Below are 27,593 nucleotides of genomic sequence, written 5' to 3' on the forward strand. Positions count from 1 at the left end.
ATGTATAATAAACTAGACGTTTGAATCAAGTGGCTCAAATGTCATGCTCAATTTTCCTTAAAGTTACATTTCAAATTGTTGAACATGCAAATATGATATATCTTCCTATAAAAGAATTTACAACCTCACTTGCATACTACGTCTTGTGTTATAATAAGAAAACATTTCCTTTATGGTTATTTTCTACATACATTCTTCCTCCATCTTTTCCCTAAATCCCCAAATCTAAAATTTTTAGAAAAATCAATTGCTTCAATTTGAAAACTTTCTTAAATAGAATCAAATTCTAAGCCAAAGAAGAAAAGAAATTAAAACTCATCCCCAAATAGTATAAATTTGTTGAACAATAAACAAACAAACTATGATATCTTTCACCCATTTTTTTTATAGAAAACACATTAATTAGTTTTCCACTTTGCTCAATCAAAATAATTGAAAAAAAATTTGATTCCGTACTCCGCAAAACACCCAACTAAAACCCTCGAGGCCGAGAGTGGGGCCCTTTCAATTCTATTTGGAATTTGAAATCTCTCCCTCTCACAAAGAGACGTTACAATCTTTTTTAACCTTTTCTGCAAATTTAACCACAAAAACCATTTTTTCGAGAATTTGAATAAAAAACTAAGCTTTCCACACAAATCAAACATATAAATAATATTTTTGTCTTTACTTTTTCTTTAAAATCACTCCAAAAATCAAATTTTCCCCACTGTCTCATTTAATGTTGAGTCAGCGAGTTGTACCATTCAAAAACACACCCTCACTTCTTCACTGCTTATTTTCTGACAGGAGTTCTATCTGCAGCTCCCAACGTTCGAAAACATTTTTTGTTCTTGCAGCAATTTACATTTTTCTTGATAAAGAAACGATTTTTGCTCATAAAAATTGAATCTTTGCAAAGAAGGTTCCTCGTTTCAACTCTGCTGCGTGAGTTTTCTTTATTTATAACGTTGTTTTGATGCTGTTACGTTGAGATAACGAAAAGGGTCCCTGTCTTTTTTTTGGGTGGTTTTATCTGTAAAAAAGATTACATTTTGAGAGTTTTCAATCATGTGTCTGTGTATGTGTGTATAGTTTCAGAAAGTGTTGGTGAATGAGATAGTCATGGTGATCAATTTTAGATGATTTTGTAATTCTTTTTGTTTTTGCAAAGAAAACAGAGATGGAATTCTTGAAAAAAATGCTTGAGAGATGGAATTCTGCTATGCGTTTTTTTATACTAGAACTATAATTACTGTGGTAAAATGTTGGATTTTCAGATGCTATATTGCTTGCCCTTTTTTCCACTAGTACTTATTTTTTTTCCAAGAAAGGGAATTGTAGACTTGTAGATTAGTTCTAGATTTTAGGAACCGAAATCATTGGTTTGAAAAAATCTTTTTATTGTTGAAGTTGTTATGCACAGAAAATATGGGCAGTCAACGTGCATTTTTATTTAATTTTTTGGGCTAAAGCATCATCTTTTGCTGAATTCTAAGTTACATGAATATGGTTGTGTGTATATAGGTCTAAAGAAGAGGCTGTGGTTTTTGCAATTCCAGAGGTGAATTTTAATAGGTAGATAGGAGTATAAATTGAAGGAAAATGGTTGGCATGCTGTTGAAATCATTTCTTGGTTTGTTGCAGTGTGGTATGTAATGAGAAAATTTTACTAACAGGGATTTGCTTTCATTTTTAATGTTCAAATTTGGCTGATTTTTTTTGCAATTGCAGTGGATTTTATTAGGTAGACGAGAGTATGAATTGATGAGGAAAATTGTTTTCATGCTGGTGAAATCATTTCTTGATTTGTTTCAGTATGAGTATGTAATGAGAGAATTTGCTTCCATTTTTAAAGTTTATAATTGCAGAAGAAACTTTGAGACTTTTTACAACATGATTGTTTAATATCAAATGGCATGATCTTCTATTGCAGATACAGAATATGGTATTCCATCTTGTCCCTTAAGTTGATTGTGTTGTAACATTGGATTGCAAAGATGGGAATCGAGAAGCAAAGCTCCAAGAGTGGTGTTGGTAGCTTTCTCCAACTATTTGATTGGAATGCAAAATCTCGAAAGAAGTTGTTCTCGAGCAAGTCAGATTGTCCCGGTATATAAAAATTCTTCACAAGTTTTTCATCTTGATCATATGCTGAATTTTTGTATATGGCGAGCTCTTAACCTTCCCTTATCATTATGTAGAGAAATCCAAGCAGAAAAAGAGATGTGACGGAAATTTGCCAACGACACGCCTTGATATGGTGAGGCTATTGATCTTATGACATTGAGCTTCTTCAGTTTCTGATAGTTTGTAGGAATATTACTTGTGTGACACTTCTCTTTCAACGTATAGATGGACGAGGATGAGGTTTCAGCTCGACCAAGTATAAAAGGAAGTAGCGTTTATAGTTGTGCTTCATCTGTTGTAACTGATGAGGACTTGTATGGAAGCAAGGGCCCCGGAGTTGTAGCACGCCTCATGGGATTGGAACCATTGACAAAACCCAATACCCTCGAGCCCTACACACCGTTTTCCTACAGCCACTCTCTTCCTGGCTCGTACTACCAATCTAAGACTCTTGATTATCGTCAAGACCCTCAGATCATGCAGTTGGGCACCTTGCAGCAGCCCGGTGTCCAATCTGTCACGGAGCCTAAGTATCAGATGGTGAAGCAGAGGCCGATTGAGAAGTTTCAGACTGAAGTTTTGCCACCAAGATCAGCTAAATCGATACCTATTACTCATCACAAGCTCCTTTCTCCTATAAAAAGCAAGACTTCGATCCCACCTAAGGATGCTGCTCACATCATGGAAGCAGCTGCTCGGATTCTTGACACCGGCCCTAAGGTGGTTAAAAAACCGGTGCTGCCATTGGCTAGTTCGTCTCTGAGAGTAAGGGATTCGAAGGAGAAGGCCCAAGCAGCACAAAAGCCTTTCCCAAAGGCGTCTGAAGGTTCTCAGAGGTCGAGAGGTGGGAAGAACACTAGGGGAAGCTCTGTCACTAAGAGCTCAAATAGTGGCTCCATAGATGCAATGTCTGTTAGCAGTTTGCAAGATTCTGCCGAAGTTACATCCGCTGTCAAAAGCAAGGGAAAGTCCATTTCACTTGCACTGCAGGCTAAGGCCAATGTCCAGAAACGAGAGGGTCTAAGCTCGACTAGGAGCAAGGCTGAAGCGAATGTTTACAGTCCAAACATGCTATTCACAAGTCAGTCAGGGGCACAGAAGAGTACTCCTAACAAGAAGCCATCCACACACAAGAATTCTGGTGTGCTCCGACAGAATAATCAGAAGCAGAACTGTGTTGCTGATAAAGGAAAGCCGCCTTTGAAGAAAGCAGTTGGTGGGGATCAGTCTTCTGTGAGGCGACAGAATTCCAGTAAATCGTTAGGTACCTCCAAACTGAGCTCTAGGAAGTCGAGCACAGAGACTAGAGATGACAAAAGCAATACATCGTCTTGTAGCTCAGAAAGAGTCACTCGTAAAAAGAGATCCATTGAAGGGAAAGTTATGCAGTCTGCTGATATCATGGATACACAAAGTGGTGGAGGATCGGATGTCATCTCATTCACGTTCACAACTCCATTGAGGTCGACTGAGTTTGAAGAAAATAGAAAGCCCTACCCAGTGGATTCTCCTAGTAAAAGGATGATGCTGAATGCAGATGGTTTGTCTGCTTCTAAGTTCACTTTCTCGGGACATAATGTCAGAGGAGGTGACTCTTTAAGCACGTTTCTAGAGCAGCAACTTAAAGAATTGGCTCATAAGGCAGACTTGTCCCATCAGAAATCGGGGCCAGTTTCTCTACACAGCTCAAGCTTGCTAGGAGACCATAAAACGAGAAGCGGAGATTACTCATTTGATCCGTTAGGCCAGCAAGGGTCAAGTTTTCACACCCCTCGACACTTTGAGGTACATTGATTACCATTTTTTTTGCCATTCTCATTACCTAAATCTTTGAACAAGCGATCATTGGTATAGATTCCTCCATTTTCCACATTCTAATCAAACGAGCTTCGTTTCAGGGCATGAGTGGACAGAAGAACATATCATTAGACAAGACATTTCTCAATTACCGACATCCAAGTCCAGTTTCTGTTTTTGAACACTTTTCCTTCACAGAGAGCTGCAATTCATCAGATAGTGCAGAGAGTAATCGTGGTACTGAAGGTAAAACGATGCATATCACGTTTTGCATTGGTAAACTAATTAGGGATTAATGAACTAACTATTACTTATCAATATCACAGGTGGTGGAAACAAGTGTACATCACTTCAATCCGAGGACTCACTCAGTAGGAATTCCATGAACACCTTCCTTTCGTGTGAAGTAGATTTTGACTTATCAGACTCAGCTTCTTCAACTTATGCTGGGACTGTAGCAAAAAGGAGAGAGATCACCTTAACCTCGGGCCGACATGGGAAGCCGAAAAGCTGGGAGCTCGACTATGTTAAGATGATGTTATGTGGCATTGAGGTTATGTTTAAGGATTATGCTATGGGAAGATCTACTGAGATCATCAGCCCTCATATGTTTGATCAGCTGGAAAGTTGCAAGAAGTGCTTCGATGGCTGTGAGCTCGTCTCAAGCAAGAGCAGGAGGCTAGTGTTCGACTGTGCGACAGAATGCTTGGAAACGAGATGCAGAGGATACGCTGCAGGAGGGTACGAGCTGTGGGCTAAGGGTGTTAGCACAGTGAAGAGGAAGGAGAGACTAGCTGAAGATGTATGTAAAGAGATTTCGAGATGGAGGGGCATGGGAGATTTCATGGTCGATGAGCTCATCGAGAGCGACATGAGCTGCAGCACGTACGGGAAATGGCTCGACTACGACATCGAAGGGTTCGAGCTTGGATTACAGATTCAGTCGCGCATTCTTAATTCTTTGATAGATGAGGTCGTTGCTGATATCTTGGTTCTTTAATAACTTATGAACACCAATTTCATCGTATAGTTTGCTTCGATTTTTGATTCCAACTGAAAATTTTCCTATTTGTAAGTGAATGAGAGAGATGAAATAGTAGTAAGTTTTACTAGCATCTGTGATCGATGTATGCGTGAGAGAGAGAGAGGCCTACAAACAACTGAAAAACACAAACTAAAAAGTGATTCGCACCCACTCTCCATTGCAAGGAAACATATCAACAAAATCATAGAAGAAAATGCAATTAGAGACAATAGTCGTGATAATTACAGCAGAGGGCATGGCGTGCACGTGCCTAATTTCTCATGAAAACCGAAACTCGATATGGTCGAAAATCATTAGCAGCATCAACTACCCATCATAACCGAGGTAATAGATATTCAAGTAATAGGTGATCTAGTTTACAAAATTCAGAAATAATGAACCTATACAGTCTCTGAAATTATACACGTTCAACGAAGATCGACCACGTCAAACTTCAACTTGGCATTCATATAAACATGGGAGCAATGCTCGTAGATAGGGCTTCCGTCATCAGCCTCTTCATGAGGATGGAACCCACGCTGCTGGCAGTTTCGAATCACAGAGACACCACCAGGGTCGGAGAGATGGAAGATGCCATGAGGGCTGCAATGAGCGCATAAGTATTAGTCCATCTTCTTGTTGCTATGGAAGAATGTCCAGCAGAAGCAACTCCCAGATGAATTAACTTTCATAACAAACCCAAAATAAACATTTTTATTGATTTTTTTTTTTAATTTGGGAGATATATCTACCTTTGTGTGTCTGTAGGAGCCATAACTATTGCAATTGCTTCTGGCAACATGACCTAGATACAAGTCAAAACCGTTACATTGGCAAGGTAAGCAAGCAACCAAAGGGGGAAAAGAAGAATTTTAGAAAGGATATTGAGGCCGAATGGGGATCAGATCAACTACCACAAATACACTTATATTACCTGGTATGAATAATGAGTGTGAAGATCAACGGAAGACATAAAGCACGTTTGTGTTGGATGTGTCTGCAAAGCAACCAAAAATTAATCAAATTTGGAATATGATATCTGCATGCTATATATACAGTGACACAGCATTTGCATGAATTTTCCATTTTTCTTCCATTTGCAGTTGCCTTCAAATCATCTGTTTCTTTCCATAGAAGTTGAAATTTAAAAAGTCATATAATATTTATTCAATACTGTGAACATAGAAGGCAGAAGAGGAAAACCATGGCGCAAGTAAATTAGCTCAAGTTATGCTAAAAGATAAAACAGCGAAACACAACCAATGGTGGCAAGCGTAATTCCCTCAGGCTGAAAGTATATGATGTAGCAGTTGGATAGTGTGTATTAGTAATCCATAACAACGAAATGAGAGGAAAGAATAGCCAAGAGAAAGACTGAAGTGTGTTAGCCAAGCTAGTATTAATACTTACGTGAATCCATCCAAGAGGAAAAAGGGAGCGTTTGTCTTGAACATCAAAAATCTCTTCTTCATTCAAAGTTTGACACTGAACATAAAGAAAAAGAATATTAAACTGTCAGTTGGTTCAAAAGTAAATTCAAACTAAAACACATTGGATATGTGTGAATTGACTGTATGCACATCATAGCATCCACTTTATGCCTAGTGGAATGTATTGGATTGAGATCAACAAATAGGCAAAAATACCATATCTTGGAGTACTAGTTATCAATAACAAAGTTCACTATAAAAGGCACTTATAATAATTTACTTTGTACTAGAGGAGATTTGTAATGTTGCAATATTAATATTCTGATATTTCCATAAAAAATCATTCTTGTACCCTATGGGAGAAGCAGTCTATAGAATGGGTTATAAAATGATATCACACAACGGGAGAAGTGAAAAGCTGAAAAACACAGATGAAAATATGAAGTTGTATGCAATACCGAGTCTGAAGTTGATTCCTGCTTTGGGACAATGAGCGTCGTAATATGAAATACTCTATTCTTCTGCAATCCAACAAAATGCAAACATTAGTTCAGCTATCATATTTTTGTGCTACCAAAAGCATTTAAGGAGACTGAAGACTTACAAGTGAACCAGCAAGAACACCACACGTCTCCAAATTCCTTTTAGTATTTTCTCGTGCCAACCGCAAGAAATCATCAAGTATCTTCACTGGCTGCAGCATAAGCAAAACATAAGTGCATCATATTCCAGAGAAAAAAAGTAGGCTATAGATTTAGTAAGATATTTTAAAACATCGAGAGGTTTTTTCTAACTTGAAACAACTAAGAAAGGGTTTCAATTAGGCTCTGATATGTACAAGGTTAAGAATTGACACCACACTCACAATGTGAAGATCTTGGTAAGAATTGGAACTGGGCAAGCCATCCTGAGAAAAATTTGCTGGTCCTGGTCTCGGATCAGCAACTCTTGATGGAGATATGTGACGATGTTCGGGCATCACTTGTGCTAGGACAGGAGGTGGAGAAGGTTGCCTGATATTTCCCAACTGAAAATCATTGTTCTCCACATTCCCTTGGAGAGGACCAGATTCCTCGGCAAGCCATCTGCCATCATCCAACGATAGCACAGATTCTATTGTTGACTTTTCTGCATTTGAATCATCATCATTCGCTGCCACTAGTTCTTGTTGCCCAACCTGATTCAGACTATAAAAGTAGTGATACAAGATTGAAATGTTATAAGCAGCCGGTGCATGGTTTTAGTCCCCAAGTACATTTAACCAACAAAGTAAATAGAGGCTCGTTCCAAACTTAAATGCATGCCAAACAAAAAAAAAGCGTAAGAAACATTAATTTGACCCCATACCTTGAGAATTCTGTAGTATCCACAACAATATTAGTGGGATAATTAACCTGTAGAGTAGGAATCAATAAATTTTGAATACATTAGTTGGTTTAATTTATGGGAAATGAAAACACCAAGACGCTATGGTTTACCTTAATCTCAGCCCTTGGACCAAGCCATTGACCACGTAGACCGGTTGGTCCTAATAATGAATGCCTGGATAATGTTTCCTGCTTTGGAAGAGGTAAACCAAGAGACCTGAAAATGCAGAAAATAATTATTACGTGCAACTCACCCGAGCATACTATAAGCATCACTGCATAAGCAGTTGGAAAGTAAGTGATAGATTATATATCGAACATCTAAAACAAAACCAATTCTAATCAAGATAAGTTTGGACGCTATAAATGGCTGTTACCAAATGCATGAGCAAAATCTTATGGCTCTACCTGGGTGTTCATAAATTTGGAGTGATGGTTTCAAAATTCATCAACCCAGTTAGTATAATGACAAGTTATGATGGATGGGTCTAAGATGCTTTAAATAGCTACTTTAAATAACTGTGGTTTACATTATTCCCACTACATGAAGCCTCTCTATCCAAAATCTGGCCTTATTATTCATACCCCGCATAATTCAAGATAAAATCAGAGTAACAATGACATATATTTAGTCATACAGATAGATACTGCAACGAACAAAACATAACTGGCCCATCAAGAAATACTAAACAATATATCTGGCTAAGGAAGCTATCTTCCTAACTTTCATTACGAAACAAATGAGGATCCTTTACATATATAAATAATCACAACCTTTTCTATTATTGTATAAAAATAATAAACTTGATGTAAGAGAGTTTAGGTATAGAATCATAGTAATCACTCACATCTTCTGGAATTGAGACTCAACAGGTTTTGGCGAAGAAAATCTAGCATAATCATTATTCTGCTTCAATGAAGATGAAGGCGCAGTAATCTGTTGTGACATCTGAGACAAAGTAATAAGTTAAGCAAGGAGGTTTTAAAAAATTTAACCAAACTAGCAAACCTTCAATCTCAATAAATACCTGCTTGCTACTGTAGTTTAAGGAGGCTTTGTTATTTACTGAAGGCGTGTAGGAAACACTAGTCGGACCATCAAGCTGATGCATCTGAGTATTAGTGCTAAATGTTTTCTGTTCATCTAACTGAAGACGCACTTTCGGCTTTAAAGCCTCCAGCTCATCTAGCACAGCAAGCAATTTCTGCAACACCATGACATGAACCAAACTTATCTAGTACCTTACCACTAAAACTTGATAAGCTAAACATACAAATTAGTAGTAAATTAAGGATAAATCACCTACCTTCTTATAGAAAGATCTTTCTTTGGAACACAAAACTTGGTAATCTTTATGGTATGGTATAGTCTCTGACACCAAACTGTTTAAATTCAGGGCACATCACAAAAGCATCAGTCACTCATTATTAACTCAAAACATACAAAGGACAAGTCCAGATGTGTAAGTAATTAAAAACACTTCACCTTGAATATCTTAGCAGTATAACATACAAGTCGATCAAGTTTTTTTCCTCCCTATAGATATTTGCCTGCACAAACACATGATCTGAGAATCAATCATCTAATACAGCTTTTCACAGATTATGAACTGATAATGCACATTCTCTGAAGTCAATCAATGCCGCGGGCTACCATCACACGAATTAAAAGCTTAAAAACCAGCTCACTGAAATTCAGCTCCATCAAAAGATAAAGTAATCTCACATCAACTAATTATAGCATAAAAACCTCATACGCACTAAGTCCGAAAATATCAAAGCTAGAAAGTAGAAGCTCAAAATCAACTGAATTTCGACTCTAACAACGAAAATTCTTCACGCGCATTGAGTTATTGAAATTAATCAAAAGCAGAATAAACAAATCCGCGGTTAGGAGTTCCGACCTGTTTGAGGATATTATCGGCGATACGATAGTAATTGCGGAGAGAGATCCGATTGTCGACGTCGACCTTCCGCGTCATAGCGCTGAAATTGATCGGCGAAGTGGAGTAGGACGGCCGCCTCATTTTTCCGGTGAGATTTCGCGGCAGGAATTCGATTCTCCGGCGAGGAAAAAAAGAGGCGTCGGGTTCAATTAAAAATGATAAAACTGAGTCGTTTTGAATTAGAAGTGGTTAAATAAATCGGTGATCTTCATGTCGACATTCTGTCAATTTTAGATTTGACTATTAATCAAATTCTTTTCTTTTGAGTCTTATTGATTAAGTATTGGCTAATTTTTTTATAAGTGATTTGTTACAATGAATTTATGCGAAATTATTTTAATAAATAATAAACATTATAAAAAAAATGCTATATTCATCTCAATCTTTAATTCTTTAGATTTTCTTTGTATATTATTCACTTATGTATAAAATTGATTGGAGTACAAAATCTTTTTAACCAAAGAGAAAAAATAGTAGTATAAAATTATCACACTCTCCCTTGTTTTTAATATTATCAATTGCTCGATTTATACTAAGTCCGAATTTATGATACATCCGAATTTAGCATACTTAATAAATAAAAGTGAACGTGCCCTAAAATTTTTAAATATATTGTACACTGTTATTTCAAGTATTGTTATTGTCGTCTTTATTATTTTGTTAAATTGTCATAATCGTTAGTATTTGATTTTGATGTTGTCTTCGAGTTATTCTAACCAAACTTCATATTAGTCTTTAGTATTTTTCATGATTTAGTATATAAATGAATTTAACATCTAATCGGATTCTATTGTCTATAATCGAACCAAATAAATTTCGATTTCTATGAATAATTGAAGATCTAAATTTACTTCGATTTTGCAAAGACGATCAGTGGCAGATGCTTATTTCGAAAGCTATCCAAAGATCAATTTATTGAGACTAATAGGACCATATATTAGAGATTTTAATCCACGTAAATTCATATTATCCCAACACATTGATCATAATATCAATCATATGATAAATAGTAAAATGCATACATAAATATTTCATCTAATGAAAAAAAATTAATTTTCTGAATCACAGCATCAAAGCCATCATCACCATCGCCACAAATGCATAAACAACCTTCAATGCCTTATCCTTCTTGCCACCACCATTTGTTTGAATATGCTCAAGCACATCAAAATTACCTAAAACACAACACACAAAATTCAAGATAATACTTCACACAATCCCAAAACAAATAGTAAAACATGTCACGCACCTCGTTTAGGTCCATAGCATCCGGACTCGATGGTGTCGCGCACGTCATCCAGTGTCGCACTATTGAGGAACACGAACCCTTTCAGGATCCCGTCCATGCACCCCAGCACGTGCTTCGTCTCCTCTATGCACGGCCCCTTGCAGTACTCGTCCGTGTCATCTTCTGGCACGTGCAGCTCCCCATTCTCAGTTAGCCTGTGGGCTTCCTCGCAGCTGCTGTAGATCTGCGCACACGGTTCGTCTCAAGACATTGCGTTTTTTTTTTTTTTCAGTTTCTTGCTATGATCACTTACGTAGTTAGCCCTGAGGCACCCAAGGGCTTTGTCGAAGATACGGGAAGGACCGGTGCCAATGATTCCAGCTTGAGGGAAAAACCCTATCTCTCCATCGTGCTCTGCTTTGGGCAGATACTGGTCCGCGACCACACCTGCAGCACCTAGATGGGGATAATCATACGCCGTTCCTGTTAGAAATGGAAATGAAGAAGAAAAAAGGATAACTTAGCATTTATACAAGAGTTCTTGAACAATAATGGCAGCTCAAATAAGCTTATACAGTTATACCAAATTTAGTACTGCATACAAAGATGTAAAGCAGAAGTGGAACGAGAGGGAAACGATGAGCAGATGCCGAGAATCTCATCTGAAAAACGCACTTGAAAACACTGAATGGAGGAGCCATTTAGCAGTATATATAGCTATGAATCAGACAAACTGTTTCGTTTTCTAGTTGCCACAACTACCCGAAAACACATATTCGTATCCAACTAGATATAGAGTGATATGATTGTCAAGTATAATTAATTATCATAAGCAGAACTATAGAAAATAAATCAAGAAAAAAAGTGCAAGTATAGGTAATCTGCTGGAATTATGGTCATACCTTTATAAGAGGATGGTTGGGCAGTTCACACCTACTTTGACATAATTTTTTATTGAAGGGCAAGAAATCACGCCTGCATGAGAAGCTTGTAGTACAAGTAATGATCTACTTTTGAGTGACAATTATGCACTCCAACACTTCCACACATTCAGAAATATGAAGGTTCCAGAGACCAGTAGTATTCACACATTTTTGGCAAAACCGTGAAGTTACAAAATATTGATATGACAAAGCCAACAGCTTCTCGACCAACAGCAACATCTCCAATCTAGAAACGAGCTAGAGCTTCAAGCAGAATCCTTCATGAATTCTGTTTTCATTAATCGAGCGCAAGAGATTCCCTGCAGGCATAAATGTCCTGATCACATATGGAGAGAGAATCAGTAAGCTTTACACATTCATTTAGCAAAGCAGTATTCTATGGTACACAGCGGATGCCAAAATATCGCACAGTTCTAGAATCGAAACAGTCAAGTACTTACAGAAGGTATTCGTATAACGAAAGCAAGACATGTCAGTTAGAAAACGTAAATGCTCTAAAAATAACAAGCATTATCTATTAACATCGTCTCATCCGAAATTCTTGACATTCACTGAACAAAAATAGTTACACAACTCGGGTTTTCAATGCTTGGTTGTCCAAAACTCTTTACAAATAACTAAAACAATGTTATGATTAGGGTTTCTTGACAATGGCTGATTGTGAATAACTAACAGTTTACTGATCTATCGACTTCAAGTGGCCCGGTTCAACCTCATTTGATTAATCTCATAGATGTGGAAAAAAAAAACTAAAATAACTAACCAGAGAGCCATTTTGAACTGGCATCAAGCCCTTCTATTACGACCTCAACCATGCAACTCAGGCTATCCACAGACATATTACACGTACAAGACGAACTGTACAACGGATGGTTGGTGTCTATACCAGCACTTGACGGAGCAATGAAAATTTGTTCATCTCTTTGATGAAATAATCAACCAACCAATACTTCAGATCCGGAAGGCACAGGTTTCAGAGTCAGTCCCTTCTCTTTATATTTTGACCATACGTCCATCGCTTCTTGAGACATCCCTGAGTTGACCAGGGCATCAATAAACAAGTTGCACGTATAAGCATCAGGCTTACATCCATTCATCTCCATCGAAGTCAGCAGACCCTTAGCCTCATGAAACCTCTCACACTCGCACAGTACATTGATAAATGCAATGTATGTAAAATTATCAGGGCGCAAGCCCAGTGTCAGCATGCTTTTCAAAAGCCTGTGGGCCTTATTAATCTTACGGTCTCTACAATACTTCTTTATTAGAGCATTAAATGTATACATATCAGGTTGGATTCCATCAATTTGCATCTTTCTCAGCAATCTCATTGCTTTGGAAACATTCCCGGATAAGCACAACGAACGAATTAGACTATTGTATGCGACAGCATTGGGAGTGACTCCCCACTCCAACATCTCTTCGAAACAATCAAAAGCATCACCAGTCCGATTAACCTGGCAGAGGCCATCGATCATAGAACTGAAAGTGAACACGTCTGGTCTAAAACCATGACCAAAGAGCATCAGTAGCATTTCTCGTGCCTTATCTACATCCCTCAACTTGTAATACCCTGTAATAAGGGTATTAAAAGTAGCCACATTAGGGAGAACACCTTTTTTCGCCATCATCCCGAAAGTTTCTAATGCTCTATTCATCATTTCAGCTTTGCAAAAGCAGTCAATCACCATATTATACGAGAACACGCTGTTGACAAGTCCTTCCTTGAATATCCATCTTATATATTGATTGCCCTTCTCTTCCCTCATTGACTTGTACAATGCATCAACAAGTGCTAAACCAGTGCTTAAATCAACCTTCACACTTCTTTTAATGAAACGCTCAAATATCTGACATGTATCCTCAACATCTAATCCTTTAATCAAACAAGTCATGGCAATGTTAGCTATTGAGCTGTTAGGAACATAACCTCGTGCCTCAGCTTTCCTAAAAAATTCAGCTGCCTGTTTAGCTAACGAATGATCACAGAGGTGATATATCACACTGTCAAAAACCACTTTAGGCAGATCGAGCTCACTATCCACCCATCTTGACAACAACCTAAACGCTTCAACCGGGGCAACAGAACTAAAAACACCATTGATCAGTGACCTATATGTTGCTTCATTTGGGCTAACTTTCCTAGCCTTCATCGTCTCAAGAAGCCTAAAGGCCTCATCTAAGCTTCTAGCCTTGATATATCCATCCATCAAGATGGTATACGTGAACACATTAGGCGAATATCCGAAAGCCTCCATCTGTTTCACCAGCCGAAGAGCCTCCTCCACCACACCCGCCTTACAGACCCCATGAATGAGGATGTTATACGTATATCTATCCGGGACACAGCCATCCACCTGCATCTGCTGAAACTTGAGGTATGCCAAATCGAGCGAATTGGACTTCACAAGCCCATCTATCACAGCATTATACAACCTCGTGTTGGGAGTAATCCCTAAATAAGAAACCTGCTCAAAAACCTCAGAGCAGTACTTTGCCAACCCCAATCTTCCCCAACTACCAATTAGCGCGCAAAGCAACTCCTCACTCACTTGACAACCCGAGTTTCGGATGTCATGTATCAAATCAGCAGACAACAGAACTGGACCTTTCCTATAAAGGGCATTGCCTAAAGCACTACGAATCATTTGATTCTTAGCAAGAGAAGTACTAAACATAGAAATCCAAACATAAAACCGCAACGCGCATAAAACATTTTCTTGATTCTGCAACACGCTAACCACCACTGTTGCATTCAAATTACCTCTGCTAGCATCAAAATCATGATTTAGCAGCAAAAACCAGTCTTTTCTGGACAGAATTTCAGCCAAGTAGCCGTGATCAATAACTCTAGAGTTCAACCTTTGGTCACGATCTGAAATGTGAGATTTGGGAGGTGAAATTGAAGCAGAACTAGAATCTTTGAATTCAAGCTTACCCGCTGCAGAAACTACGCGATTTTGGACGATATTTTTGGGGGATTTCAGTTTTGTGGGGGACGGATTTCTGGGCTTAATCGGGATTTGAATTTTTGCAGCAACATATTGGATTTGAGGTGCAGCCCAAGAAGCCAAAGATGAAAGCTTTCTCATAGGAAAATTGGGCACAGGAAGAATTTGCGTTTTAGATTGAAGAAGTGTTTTTATTACTAAATTGAACTGAATTTTGGGTTTAGGGTTTATAGGGTAATAATAAAGAATTTCTCCTTAAACTTAATTTTTTATATTAGCACTCTCTCTATTGCTCAGAAAAAGATGTTATGATATATTTGATGGAGAGATAATTAAATTAGAGAAAATAAAGTTGAGGGAATAAAAAAAATGACTCGATATAGAGTATGGATACTTTCAAATAAAAAAAAGTAGAACTTTCACTCCATAGAAAATTAGAGATTATTATTACAAAATTTAGACATGGCATCGTAGGGGTGTGTTATATTGCTAACTCTTTAAGTTGCTAACTCTGCTAACTCATCAATACAATGTATTAAAAATGTTAACACGGTGACATTAAAATGTCAATACATAATATCAACACATTATATTGAAGTTCAATAAATTTATGTGTTAGACATTTTAATGTCATCGTGTTGACATTTTTAATACACTGCATTGATGAGTTAGCAAGTTAGCAACTTAAGAAAGTTAGCAATTGATTACACCCCTGGCGTCATATCCACAGTTTTGTGCTCGCTAAACTAGATTAAGAGTGACATTTGCGTTTCTTTTTTCATGAGTAAATAAATTTAAATTTAAAGATCGCGCCACAGATGAGACATTTGCGTTTCTATCTTGCACAAATATGAACGGTGTTATATACAATCACCTAGAGGTCACCACGGTTCAAGAACCGCCGGTTCCCGGTTCGGAACTGGCAGTTCAGGTTCGAAAAAATGCCGATGCTGAACCGGCCCGCCTAGGTTCCGGCAGTTCCGGTTCAGACACGGTTCAACGCCGGTTCAAGACCGGCGGTTTCCAGACTGTTCCGGGCCGGTTCCGGTTTGGACCGTCGGTTCAAGTTCGTTTTTTTTTTAATTTTTTTTTAAAAATTTATTCATTTATAGTACTAATTACAAATTACACCTTGTAGTTGTAGTCTTTTACTATCGAATAAATAAATAAAACGAGAATGACAATTGACAAATAGACTAGAAGTCGACATTGGAGTTGGACAATTGGAATTTTATTGATACAATTATACAAATTTGAACGATATGTCAATATTACAAATATAAATGTTGAAAATTGAAATTACAAAAAAGTCAAAAGACTTAATACATAACATAATACATGCTTGTTAGCTTGTATAACAATTTAAATAAAAAAACTTGAAATAAAAAACAATAAATTATAAATGTAAATAGATAGTATATATATATACTCTTAGTCGGCGAAGAAGATGTTTCTAGATAACTAAATTGAGGATACCTTTAGCAATTCAACCTTAATTGTTGAGTTTAATTTAACCATCAACAATCATGGTAGAATTATCAAAAGTCTCCTGGATTTAGTCTTATAGAGAAGTATTCTTCACCGATTAGAGTATATACAAATACAATTATATAATTGTATTTGTATATTTTAAAGTTGAAACAATTGAAAAAAATAAAATAAAGGAAAAGGACTTGAGCCCAACTTAAATTTAAAATTTAAGTTGGATTGCCTATGTATCCTTAATGCTCAATTACATTAAGGAATCAAAGTCCATGTAGTTCTCTTACCTTACTTACCTATTCGCCAATCGGCGGTAGACCTCACACTCCACCTCATTGTTGTTGTTGTTGTTGTTCTTCGTCGTCTTGGTCGGTTTGTACTTGGGTGTTCCAATCTAGCTCTTGGTCTCTAATGTCAGCCGAACACCAATCGTCAAGTAACATGGTGGCTTCCATATTTTGGCCGGATAGTCTACTTTTTCTATCGTCCAAGACGTTGCCTCCAACACTAAAAGCGGACTCGACGGTGACAGTGGAAGCCGGAATTGAAAAAATCTCCTTGGCAATTGATGCAAGTATGGGAAAATCTTTCTCATGTGTTCCCCATCAATCGAGGACGTCGATTTGGTTGGGAACGGGACCTTCATCTTCATTCAAAGAAAATCGTGAGTCAAAATATAAATCTAACTCACTTACCGTCCTTGCCGACGAACTGCCGCTGGTGGTGTAACCGTATAGGTCGGCCAATTGGGATTGTGCGTCGGGGTCATCAACTTGAAAGAACCCAAAACTGTGTTGTTGATGAGGGGTGGCTCGTTGTCTCACTTGGTGGGTACTGTTGTATTTGACTTCGTATTCGGCAAAGAGACTTCGCAACTCAAACTCAAATGCATGTTTGATGACGGAGAGATTGGGGGAGGTTTATTTGGAATGTTTCGGACAAACGTATGTTGTTGTCCTCATTGTCATCATTGTTGTCCGATTGCAAACGCCGAAGTGGTTGAAGATCAATAGAACTCAAATTGTTGTAATATAATTCTAAAATCTTCAAGATACCGACTAATTTCCATTTCGGATCCAAAACCTTTGCAATAAAAAACACCGTTGGAATCTCACTGAAATACTTAAGCCATTTGTCAATCATATAATATAAAACACACATCAACTCAGGATTTGTAACGGAATTTTTCATAGTCGTCTTAAAACCAAGTGATATATACATGCAATGCTCTAAAACACGAACAGATGTGCAATAATAAACACCCGATAACTCACCAGTCGCATTTTTGAAACATTTGAACAATTTAAACAAACTCATGCTTTGTGCTCCCAACATGCATGCGATAGATATAAATCATCAACGGGATAAGTCCTAAAAAAATCAATCAAATAATCTATATGCTCCAAAGTAGAGTTCAAACAATCATATGTGGAGTTCCATCTAGTAGACACATCAATTGAAAAATTTGTGTACCTGATTTTCTTTTGATGACAATATTTCTTCCAATTCTTACCAATCTGAGGCTTCCAATGGATCAAATTTACGGCAGTTCTAATAGGATCAACGTGCTTTTGCCACAAAGAAAGAGCATCTTGTACACATAAATTTAAAATATGACAAATGCATCTTTGATGAAAATACTTACCATTTATAACCGGGGCACAGGCCACAATTAAGTCGGCAATACTTGCAGTGTTAGCGGTTGCATTATCAAAACCAATAGAAAAGACCTTATTGCACCATCTATATTCATTCAAACTTGAATAATTAAAGCAGCAATTGCGGGTGCGGTGTGTGGCGTAGGAAATTGTCTAAAACCAATCAAACGCTTGTGCAACGTCCAACTATTGTCCAAAAAATGACATGTAATGCCCATATAAGAATTTCTTTGAAAAGCATCAGTCCACACATCAGAGCAAATGTTTACTTTGTGACCCAAGGTGGACAAAAAATGTGTTACTTCTCTTTGCTTCTCAAAAAATTGTCTGTTATTAGATCTTTGATGTGAAGTTGCGGGTATTCTTTTAGCACCGACATTAAAAGTGGTTTACACAGTAACTTCATATTTTTTGTCATCAAAAAAATTGAAAGGCAAATGCTTCATTGCAGCCCATCTAACCATAGCATCTTGAGCGACTTTATGATCATATTTAAAAAGAGGCGTACATGTTGTTTCAGACGCACCAGACGGGAAGTTTAGTTGGGTTTGGGATTTGGCGGTCCCATATTCGATCGGATGCTTTGCCTTTAAATGACGATGGAGAGTACCATAGCCCCCACGGGCAAAAAAGGGGTAGAATTTATCGCAATAGTTACAATATGCGACAAATTCATTGGTCTCTTGTTGAGTGGTTGGATCTAGTACCGGGACTTTTTTATAATGTTTAACAAAAATATCCGATTTCAATGCCTTCTTACTCTTGCCCCGTCCGGTTTGAGTTTCAGGAGGAGGAACTGCTTCATTATTTTCACCAACTTGTCCGGCGCTCGTCGGAGGATATTGTTCAGATCCTCCACCTCCAGTTCCACTATTACCATCGTCGTCGTCAGATGATAAATTCACGTTGTCATAAGAGTGATAAGACTCGTAACCTTCGCCGCCGGCGCCGCCACTCATGTGGCTAAGTACCATGGCAGCCCTATGATCTTCTTAGGCCTACAAATATTATATACAAACGGTATAAATAATGTATAGTACCAAAAACAAGAATATATTTATATATTATATATAGTTGTGACTTGTGAATTGTAAAAAGAATTTGTAAAATTAATATTCGAACAACTTACTTGCAAACGCATAGCGGTTTGTCGGGAAACTTCATCCATAACCTCACGACGACTAGGGCGCCTTGATTTCCGACGACCACTTTGATCTTGGTCTTGGGGCAATTCCCTTGCCCCGATCACCACCACGACTAGATGAAGACATTTTTTGCAAATTGAAAAATAAAGAGAGAGTATAAATAGAGTAGTGAGGGATGATATTATTATGATAGACAATTGAAGTAAATTATAAAAACAATTTGCACAAATATTATAGTAAACAACTTGAGCAATTGGAGAGAATGGAGATAGAGATGAGAGAAATTGTGAGATTGAGAAAAAAAATCCTTGTTAATACAAGAATGGGGTGAGTAGAAATGAAGGGGAGAGGGGGTATTTATAGGAGAAAAAATCAAATTTAATAAAAATAAATAAAAAATTGAATTTCAAAATTTTGAAATCGGCCGGTTTACCGCCGGAACCGCCGGTTTCCGGCCGGTTCCTAACAAAACCGGCAGTTTGGTCGTCGGTTTCTGACACGAAACCGCCGGTTTCTGCCCGTTCTGCAACCCTACGCCTGACCACCTGAAAAAGCTGCCGGAACCGGCCGGTTTCCGGCGAACCGCCGGTTACGGTTCTTCATTTCTTGAGAACTTGAACCGGGCTGTCGGAACCGCTCCAAACCGTCACCGCGGTTCCGGTTCACGGTTCCGAACCGTCGGTGACGGTTCCGGGCCGGTTCGGTTTGGTGACCTCTACAATCACCCTAGATTGGACCTGCAGACCCGACACATGTGTATCCCTCTATCTGCTAAAGGTTAGTGTTTTGTTTGTGAGTCGCTAACTGTTGTTAGTGTGCTAGCCCAACTCTCTGACACGGACGATAACAACACTATAGCGCAAATTTTGTCAATGAATTTAATACCAGTTGAGTTCAATTGCACATTGACCATGTTGAACTCATTCAGATGTTGATGCATCGACATTCCCTTTTATCATTCTCAGATTAAACAATCATCTTATCAAATCTACCTTGTTCATTGTGGATGGTTTCCGATACATCTCCTCCAATGTTTTCATAATCTCCTTTGTCGATGTTGATGTAGTCGTGTAATACGCCACATCCTACAATGTTTTTTTATCTAGCATCTCTCATGCTACTTGTTTCATCTTTCCAGATTTGGATTTTAGGGGCTCATATATATCTTTACCATACAAGTGATCCTCAATCCGCATCTTACAAGAGTCGAGATTAAATCTGTCAAACTTCTCCACAACAATCTTCTCGTCATTCCACATCTTGATTTTGTTGAAATTGAAAATAAAATGTACTTAGTTAGGTTTATTAGTTAGTTTTTTGTTCTTTTACTTAGCCTATATATAAGGCTTCTTATTGTAATTTGTTGTAACCAATTATTAAAAATGTAGTCAATAAAGTAAATTTCCCCTTCTCTCTACTTTCGTTTTCTCTCTTCACCGAACGGTTTCTGCAATTCATCGCAGTTTTCTTTGTTCTCTTCAATGGAGATTTCTCCGTCTATTCTGAATCTCCATTTTTAACATGGTATCAGAGCGCAAATCAGCTGCGCGCCTCTGATTACCTTTATATCTTCTATAATTTCTAATTTTTCGTTCGGTTTCCAGCTAGGGTTTGCCATTTTTGATTTGTGAGATTTTTCTGCTTTACGGAGTGTTAATCAAGCGGATTTGTTGTTTTCTGCCGTAGTTTTTCCACAATTCTCTGAGATTTCGTCTATTACTTCTCACCGGTGCTACTGCTCCAGGTTTTTCAATTTCTCTCTTCAAACTTTTTTTCAATTTTGATTGTAATCGATCGTCTCTGCTTTGAATCTAACGTCTGTTTGAACCGGTTCATTGTTTGAATCGATTTGAATCGGCTCGTTGTTTGAATCGGTTCCGTTTTCTCTCTCGTTTCCTTTGGTCATTGGATTTGTATGATCCAAGTTTGTATTCTTTGTTGATTGGATTTGTATTATCCAAGTTTGTATCTCTCCGAATAAAATCGGTTGAGTGTTTCGATTTGAGAATATGTTTTCTCGAATTTGTTGTTGAATCTGAATATGTTTTCAGATTTATCTCTGGTTTTCCGATTGTATGTCGGATGTTTGTTTTGTTGTTCACCGATTGTTCGGTTGGATCTGTTTCAAGCCTGGTTTGAGGCTGAGAGTTGTGGACTGCCGGCTGGAGTCAATTGTATGTGGACTTGTGAATTAGGGGATTAGAAGTTGTTGTATGGTTTTTGTGGTGATCTTGGATGTACTCGATGCTAGTGAATGTTTTGAGGCATCAAGGTTTTACCATAATTCCAGCTGCAATTGAAGTTACTGGAGGAGCTGGTCTTCAATTTGGTGAAGAAGAATCTGTGAAGCTTACTCATACTCCGCCGTGTCTAGTGCTAAGGGGGAGTGAGATCGTTTTAGTTTTTTTGCATTTGGTGGAGTGGAGATTTTTATGTTGCATCTGTAGTTGTTGCAGCAACTCAAATTCCAGCAAAGTGATGGCTTGCAATTGATCAAGTTGGATCTTCCCTTGCAATTGAATAACCTTTTTCTCCAATCTCTTGTCTATGGTTGAAGCTTGGTTTGTTGTTGTTTGTTCTATGTGAGGAAAGGCTATCCTATGCTTCGATGTGGTGTTGATGCGTTGTTGTTCGTAGTTTCCGTGTCAAACCACAGAAGTTGCTCCTGGTCTTTCACTAGCAATTGGAAGTAATTTGAGAAGTTGCTGAGATGATGATTGTTAATTAGATGATGATGAGGATGTTTTTCACTCAATGGGGAGTTGGTATAGAATTCATTGAGAAGTATGCATTATAGCTGGATGCTCAAGATGGAGGTTCCTTCATCTTGTCTCTGAGATTGAGAAGTGGGGGTGGTAGGGTTGATGTGCTTGTAAGGAGTGATACTCAGAGCCTCGGCTCAGTTTGATGCCTCTCGGTTGGTGTTTTGGGAGGATATTTGTTTGTATTCTAGGTGAATTTTCCAAGAGTAATGGTGTAGTATTGTGAATTGGTTTTCTGTAGTAGAGATTGATCTAGTTGTTTGGAGTGAGGGTGTTTTAATCATGTGTAAAGGATGATATTGAATTGAGATTGGCTCAACTCTCTTCACCATTATAACAAGCGATGAGCCTACTCTTGATTGAATGCCATATAAAGATCTGTGAAGCTGTAGAGAAATGGTGAATTTTTGGTAGTGATGCTCAAGCAGAGAGATGGTTCTGGATTGAGCAATTACTGTTTTTTTGTTGTGGTAGGGATTGGAAGTTGCAATGGCCTGTCAATTGTCATGAATTTATATCTACGCCTACTGCTCAGTTAGGATTGTGAAGTAATTCAAATTTGTTCAAGCATGGTTGCCTCAAGTAGATTCTTTCCGAGCAGCCTAACAACCTTTATTGATGAGATGATGATGAAATTGTTTTTCTGCTAAGGGGGAGTTGATATCAAATTTGGCAGTTCGAGTTTTTCAGCTATGTTGCGTTCATGTATTGCTACACAAATAAATCCATAGAAGTTGCTCTTGCTGATGGTTGTTCACTAGCTTATCAAGAGCAGTTGGAGAGAGTTTGGAAAGACTGATATAGCATCAGTCAGCAGCATCATGGGTGGAATTTCCTGTTTGTAGTTTCTTAGTTTGGTGCTTCTTTCCAAGATGGTAGCATTTGTTTGTGCTTCCATCTTGAGGGGGAGTGTTGAAATTGAAAATAAAATGTACTTAGTTAGGTTTATTAGTTAGTTTTTTGTTCTTTTACTTAGCCTATATATAAGGCTCCTAATTGTAATTTGTTGTAACCAATTATTAAAAATGTAGTCAATAAAGTAAATTTCCCCTTCACTCTCTCCTTTCGTTTTCTCTCTTCACCGAACGGTTTCTGCAATTCATCGCAGTTTTCTTTGTTCTCTTCAATGGAGATTTCTCCGTCTATTCTGAATCTCCATTTTTAACATGGTATCAGAGCGCAAATCAGCTGCGCGCCTCTGATTACCTTTATATCTTCTATAATTTCTAATTTTTCGTTCGGTTTCCAGCTAGGGTTTGCCATTTTTGATTTGTGAGATTTTTCTGCTTTACGGAGTGTTAATCAAGCGGATTTGTTGTTTTCTGCCGTAGTTTTTCCACAATTCTCTGAGATTTCGTCTATTACTTCTCACCGGTGCTACTGCTCCAGGTTTTTCAATTTCTCTCTTCAAACTTTTTTTCAATTCTGATTGTAATCGATCGTCTCTGCTTTGAATCTAACGTCTGTTTGAACCGGTTCATTGTTTGAATCGATTTGAATCGGCTCGTTGTTTGAATCGGTTCCGTTTTCTCTCTCGTTTCCTTTGGTCATTGGATTTGTATGATCCAAGTTTGTATTCTTTGTTGATTGGATTTGTATTATCCAAGTTTGTATCTCTCCGAATAAAATCGGTTGAGTGTTTCGATTTGAGAATATGTTTTCTCGAATTTGTTGTTGAATCTGAATATGTTTTCAGATTTATCTCTGGTTTTCCGATTGTATGTCGGATGTTTGTTTTGTTGTTCACCGATTGTTCGGTTGGATCTGTTTCAAGCCTGGTTTGAGGCCGAGAGTTGTGGACTGCCGGCTGGAGTCAATTGTATGTGGACTTGTGAATTGGGGGATTAGAAGTTGTTGTATGGTTTTTGTGGTGATCTTGGATGTACTCGATGCTAGTGAATGTTTTGAGGCATCAAGGTTTTACCATAATTCCAGCTGCAATTGAAGTTACTGGAGGAGCTGGTCTTCAATTTGGTGAAGAAGAATCTGTGAAGCTTACTCATACTCCGCCGTGTCTAGTGCTAAGGGGGAGTGAGATCGTTTTAGTTTTTTTGCATTTGGTGGAGTGGAGATTTTTATGTTGCATCTGTAGTTGTTGCAGCAACTCAAATTCCAGCAAAGTGATGGCTTGCAATTGATCAAGTTGGATCTTCCCTTGCAATTGAATAACCTTTTTCTCCAATCTCTTGTCTATGGTTGAAGCTTGGTTTGTTGTTGTTTGTTCTATGTGAGGAAAGGCTATCCTATGCTTCGATGTGGTGTTGATGCGTTGTTGTTCGTAGTTTCCGTGTCAAACCACAGAAGTTGCTCCTGGTCTTTCACTAGCAATTGGAAGTAATTTGAGAAGTTGCTGAGATGAGGATTGTTAATTAGATGATGATGAGGATGTTTTTCACTCAATGGGTAGTTGGTATAGAATTCATTGAGAAGTATGCATTATAGCTGGATGCTCAAGATGGAGGTTCCTTCATCTTGTCTCTGAGATTGAGAAGTGGGGGTGGTAGGGTTGATGTGCTTGTAAGGAGTGATACTCAGAGCCTCGGCTCAGTTTGATGCCTCTCGGTTGGTGTTTTGGGAGGATATTTGTTTGTATTCTAGGTGAATTTTCCAAGAGTAATGGTGTAGTATTGTGAATTGGTTTTCTGTAGTAGAGATTGATCTAGTTGTTTGGAGTGAGGGTGTTTTAATCATGTGTAAAGGATGATATTGAATTGAGATTGGCTCAACTCTCTTCACCATTATAACAAGCGATGAGCCTACTCTTGATTGAATGCCATATAAAGATCTGTGAAGCTGTAGAGAAATGGTGAATTTTTGGTAGTGATGCTCAAGCAGAGAGATGGTTCTGGATTGAGCAATTACTGTTTTTTTGTTGTGGTAGGGATTGGAAGTTGCAATGGCCTGTCAATTGTCATGAATTTATATCTACGCCTACTGCTCAGTTAGGATTGTGAAGTAATTCAAATTTGTTCAAGCATGGTTGCCTCAAGTAGATTCTTTCCGAGCAGCCTAACAACCTTTATTGATGAGATGATGATGAAATTGTTTTTCTGCTAAGGGGGAGTTGATATCAAATTTGGCAGTTCGAGTTTTTCAGCTATGTTGCGTTCATGTATTGCTACACAAATAAATCCATAGAAGTTGCTCTTGCTGATGGTTGTTCACTAGCTTATCAAGAGCAGTTGGAGAGAGTTTGGAAAGACTGATATAGCATCAGTCAGCAGCATCATGGGTGGAATTTCCTGTTTGTAGTTTCTTAGTTTGGTGCTTCTTTCCAAGATGGTAGCATTTGTTTGTGCTTCCATCTTGAGGGGGAGTGTTGAAATTGAAAATAAAATGTACTTAGTTAGGTTTATTAGTTAGTTTTTTGTTCTTTTACTTAGCCTATATATAAGGCTCCTAATTGTAATTTGTTGTAACCAATTATTAAAAATGTAGTCAATAAAGTAAATTTCCCCTTCACTCTCTCCTTTCGTTTTCTCTCTTCACCGAACGGTTTCTGCAATTCATCGCAGTTTTCTTTGTTCTCTTCAATGGAGATTTCTCCGTCTATTCTGAATCTCCATTTTTAACATGGTATCAGAGCGCAAATCAGCTGCGCGCCTCTGATTACCTTTATATCTTCTATAATTTCTAATTTTTCGTTCGGTTTCCAGCTAGGGTTTGCCATTTTTGATTTGTGAGATTTTTCTGCTTTACGGAGTGTTAATCAAGCGGATTTGTTGTTTTCTGCCGTAGTTTTTCCACAATTCTCTGAGATTTCGTCTATTACTTCTCACCGGTGCTACTGCTCCAGGTTTTTCAATTTCTCTCTTCAAACTTTTTTTCAATTCTGATTGTAATCGATCGTCTCTGCTTTGAATCTAACGTCTGTTTGAACCGGTTCATTGTTTGAATCGATTTGAATCGGCTCGTTGTTTGAATCGGTTCCGTTTTCTCTCTCGTTTCCTTTGGTCATTGGATTTGTATGATCCAAGTTTGTATTCTTTGTTGATTGGATTTGTATTATCCAAGTTTGTATCTCTCCGAATAAAATCGGTTGAGTGTTTCGATTTGAGAATATGTTTTCTCGAATTTGTTGTTGAATCTGAATATGTTTTCAGATTTATCTCTGGTTTTCCGATTGTATGTCGGATGTTTGTTTTGTTGTTCACCGATTGTTCGGTTGGATCTGTTTCAAGCCTGGTTTGAGGCCGAGAGTTGTGGACTGCCGGCTGGAGTCAATTGTATGTGGACTTGTGAATTGGGGGATTAGAAGTTGTTGTATGGTTTTTGTGGTGATCTTGGATGTACTCGATGCTAGTGAATGTTTTGAGGCATCAAGGTTTTACCATAATTCCAGCTGCAATTGAAGTTACTGGAGGAGCTGGTCTTCAATTTGGTGAAGAAGAATCTGTGAAGCTTACTCATACTCCGCCGTGTCTAGTGCTAAGGGGGAGTGAGATCGTTTTAGTTTTTTTGCATTTGGTGGAGTGGAGATTTTTATGTTGCATCTGTAGTTGTTGCAGCAACTCAAATTCCAGCAAAGTGATGGCTTGCAATTGATCAAGTTGGATCTTCCCTTGCAATTGAATAACCTTTTTCTCCAATCTCTTGTCTATGGTTGAAGCTTGGTTTGTTGTTGTTTGTTCTATGTGAGGAAAGGCTATCCTATGCTTCGATGTGGTGTTGATGCGTTGTTGTTCGTAGTTTCCGTGTCAAACCACAGAAGTTGCTCCTGGTCTTTCACTAGCAATTGGAAGTAATTTGAGAAGTTGCTGAGATGAGGATTGTTAATTAGATGATGATGAGGATGTTTTTCACTCAATGGGTAGTTGGTATAGAATTCATTGAGAAGTATGCATTATAGCTGGATGCTCAAGATGGAGGTTCCTTCATCTTGTCTCTGAGATTGAGAAGTGGGGGTGGTAGGGTTGATGTGCTTGTAAGGAGTGATACTCAGAGCCTCGGCTCAGTTTGATGCCTCTCGGTTGGTGTTTTGGGAGGATATTTGTTTGTATTCTAGGTGAATTTTCCAAGAGTAATGGTGTAGTATTGTGAATTGGTTTTCTGTAGTAGAGATTGATCTAGTTGTTTGGAGTGAGGGTGTTTTAATCATGTGTAAAGGATGATATTGAATTGAGATTGGCTCAACTCTCTTCACCATTATAACAAGCGATGAGCCTACTCTTGATTGAATGCCATATAAAGATCTGTGAAGCTGTAGAGAAATGGTGAATTTTTGGTAGTGATGCTCAAGCAGAGAGATGGTTCTGGATTGAGCAATTACTGTTTTTTTGTTGTGGTAGGGATTGGAAGTTGCAATGGCCTGTCAATTGTCATGAATTTATATCTACGCCTACTGCTCAGTTAGGATTGTGAAGTAATTCAAATTTGTTCAAGCATGGTTGCCTCAAGTAGATTCTTTCCGAGCAGCCTAACAACCTTTATTGATGAGATGATGATGAAATTGTTTTTCTGCTAAGGGGGAGTTGATATCAAATTTGGCAGTTCGAGTTTTTCAGCTATGTTGCGTTCATGTATTGCTACACAAATAAATCCATAGAAGTTGCTCTTGCTGATGGTTGTTCACTAGCTTATCAAGAGCAGTTGGAGAGAGTTTGGAAAGACTGATATAGCATCAGTCAGCAGCATCATGGGTGGAATTTCCTGTTTGTAGTTTCTTAGTTTGGTGCTTCTTTCCAAGATGGTAGCATTTGTTTGTGCTTCCATCTTGAGGGGGAGTGTTGAAATTGAAAATAAAATGTACT

General features: G+C 38.1%; 4 protein-coding genes across 8 annotated transcripts; 1 reads left to right on the plus strand and 3 right to left on the minus strand.

Moving 5' to 3' along the window:
* The first annotated feature begins 724 nt into the window (after nt 1–724).
* Nucleotides 725–4,951, plus strand: LOC125195744 (uncharacterized). 3 transcript variants are annotated; one of them, XM_089056430.1, is made up of 8 exons: nt 725–927; nt 1,507–1,630; nt 1,714–1,802; nt 1,916–2,091; nt 2,184–2,242; nt 2,335–3,894; nt 4,008–4,152; nt 4,233–4,951. In XM_089056430.1, exons 4-8 carry the CDS (start codon nt 1,980–1,982, stop codon nt 4,904–4,906), a joined length of 2,550 nt encoding a protein of 849 aa, XP_088912556.1. In that variant the 5' UTR covers nt 725–927; nt 1,507–1,630; nt 1,714–1,802; nt 1,916–1,979; the 3' UTR covers nt 4,907–4,951. The 3 variants fall into 3 exon arrangements, with proteins under 3 accessions (XP_088912556.1, XP_088912557.1, XP_047949892.2); XM_089056431.1 differs by lacking the exon at nt 1,507–1,630; XM_048093935.2 differs by lacking the exons at nt 1,507–1,630; nt 1,714–1,802 and having other exon boundaries at nt 726–927.
* Nucleotides 4,952–5,121: 170 nt separating this feature from the next.
* LOC125195745 (AMSH-like ubiquitin thioesterase 3) lies at nt 5,122–9,835 on the minus strand. The gene is made up of 14 exons (XM_048093939.2): nt 9,632–9,835; nt 9,214–9,278; nt 9,035–9,110; nt 8,756–8,932; nt 8,576–8,676; nt 7,839–7,944; nt 7,708–7,754; nt 7,226–7,547; nt 6,965–7,054; nt 6,819–6,881; nt 6,341–6,415; nt 5,865–5,927; nt 5,683–5,735; nt 5,122–5,533 (listed from the first exon to the last, which is right to left on the minus strand). The coding sequence occupies exons 1-14, from the start codon at nt 9,752–9,754 to the stop codon at nt 5,359–5,361; spliced, it is 1,536 nt and encodes a 511-aa protein (XP_047949896.2). The 5' UTR covers nt 9,755–9,835; the 3' UTR covers nt 5,122–5,358.
* Nucleotides 9,836–10,584: 749 nt separating this feature from the next.
* Nucleotides 10,585–11,790, minus strand: LOC148927128 (uncharacterized). The gene is made up of 4 exons (XM_089057631.1): nt 11,485–11,790; nt 11,215–11,384; nt 10,923–11,145; nt 10,585–10,848 (listed from the first exon to the last, which is right to left on the minus strand). The coding sequence occupies exons 1-4, from the start codon at nt 11,600–11,602 to the stop codon at nt 10,736–10,738; spliced, it is 624 nt and encodes a 207-aa protein (XP_088913757.1). The 5' UTR covers nt 11,603–11,790; the 3' UTR covers nt 10,585–10,735.
* A 135-nt stretch (nt 11,791–11,925) lies between these two features.
* Nucleotides 11,926–15,016, minus strand: PPR40 (pentatricopeptide (PPR) domain protein 40). Of its 3 annotated transcripts, none has more exons than XR_016129053.1 (2): nt 12,609–15,015; nt 11,926–12,144 (listed from the first exon to the last, which is right to left on the minus strand). XR_016129053.1 is itself a non-coding variant. In XM_048095465.2 (2 exons), exon 1 carries the CDS (start codon nt 14,935–14,937, stop codon nt 12,781–12,783), a length of 2,157 nt encoding a protein of 718 aa, XP_047951422.2. In that variant the 5' UTR covers nt 14,938–15,016; the 3' UTR covers nt 11,926–12,161; nt 12,732–12,780. The 3 variants fall into 3 exon arrangements, 1 of the variants encoding a protein (XP_047951422.2); XR_016129052.1 differs by having other exon boundaries at nt 11,926–12,161; XM_048095465.2 differs by having other exon boundaries at nt 11,926–12,161; nt 12,732–15,016.
* Between the last annotated feature and the right edge of the window lie 12,577 nt (nt 15,017–27,593).

This window comes from Salvia hispanica, chromosome 4 (genome assembly GCF_029641045.1).
Source record: "Salvia hispanica isolate PSC_SH4W2 chromosome 4, Shi_PSC_v1, whole genome shotgun sequence".
Classification (NCBI taxonomy): Eukaryota; Viridiplantae; Streptophyta; class Magnoliopsida; order Lamiales; family Lamiaceae; genus Salvia; species Salvia hispanica.

Bases quoted from the DNA above. Each gene is read 5' to 3' on its own strand.
- LOC125195744 (XM_089056430.1), top strand. From the start codon at position 1,980: ATGGGAATCGAGAAGCAAAGCTCCAAGAGTGGTGTTGGTAGCTTTCTC. The intron at 2,243-2,334 runs GTGAGGCTATTG...TTCAACGTATAG, and splicing joins CAACGACACGCCTTGATATG to ATGGACGAGGATGAGGTTTC. The intron at 4,153-4,232 runs GTAAAACGATGC...TCAATATCACAG, and splicing joins GAGTAATCGTGGTACTGAAG to GTGGTGGAAACAAGTGTACA.
- LOC125195745 (XM_048093939.2), bottom strand. From the start codon at position 9,754: ATGAGGCGGCCGTCCTACTCCACTTCGCCGATCAATTTCAGCGCTATG. The intron at 7,755-7,838 runs GTAAACCATAGC...CCTACTCTACAG, and splicing joins GTCCAAGGGCTGAGATTAAG to GTTAATTATCCCACTAATAT. The intron at 6,416-6,818 runs GTATTGCATACA...CTTTATGTTCAG, and splicing joins AGGAATCAACTTCAGACTCG to TGTCAAACTTTGAATGAAGA.
- LOC148927128 (XM_089057631.1), bottom strand. From the start codon at position 11,602: ATGGCTCCTCCATTCAGTGTTTTCAAGTGCGTTTTTCAGATGAGATTC. The intron at 11,385-11,484 runs GTATAACTGTAT...CATTTCTAACAG, and splicing joins TGTATGCAGTACTAAATTTG to GAACGGCGTATGATTATCCC. The intron at 11,146-11,214 runs GTAAGTGATCAT...CCGTGTGCGCAG, and splicing joins GGTGCCTCAGGGCTAACTAC to ATCTACAGCAGCTGCGAGGA.
- PPR40 (XM_048095465.2), bottom strand. From the start codon at position 14,937: ATGAGAAAGCTTTCATCTTTGGCTTCTTGGGCTGCACCTCAAATCCAA.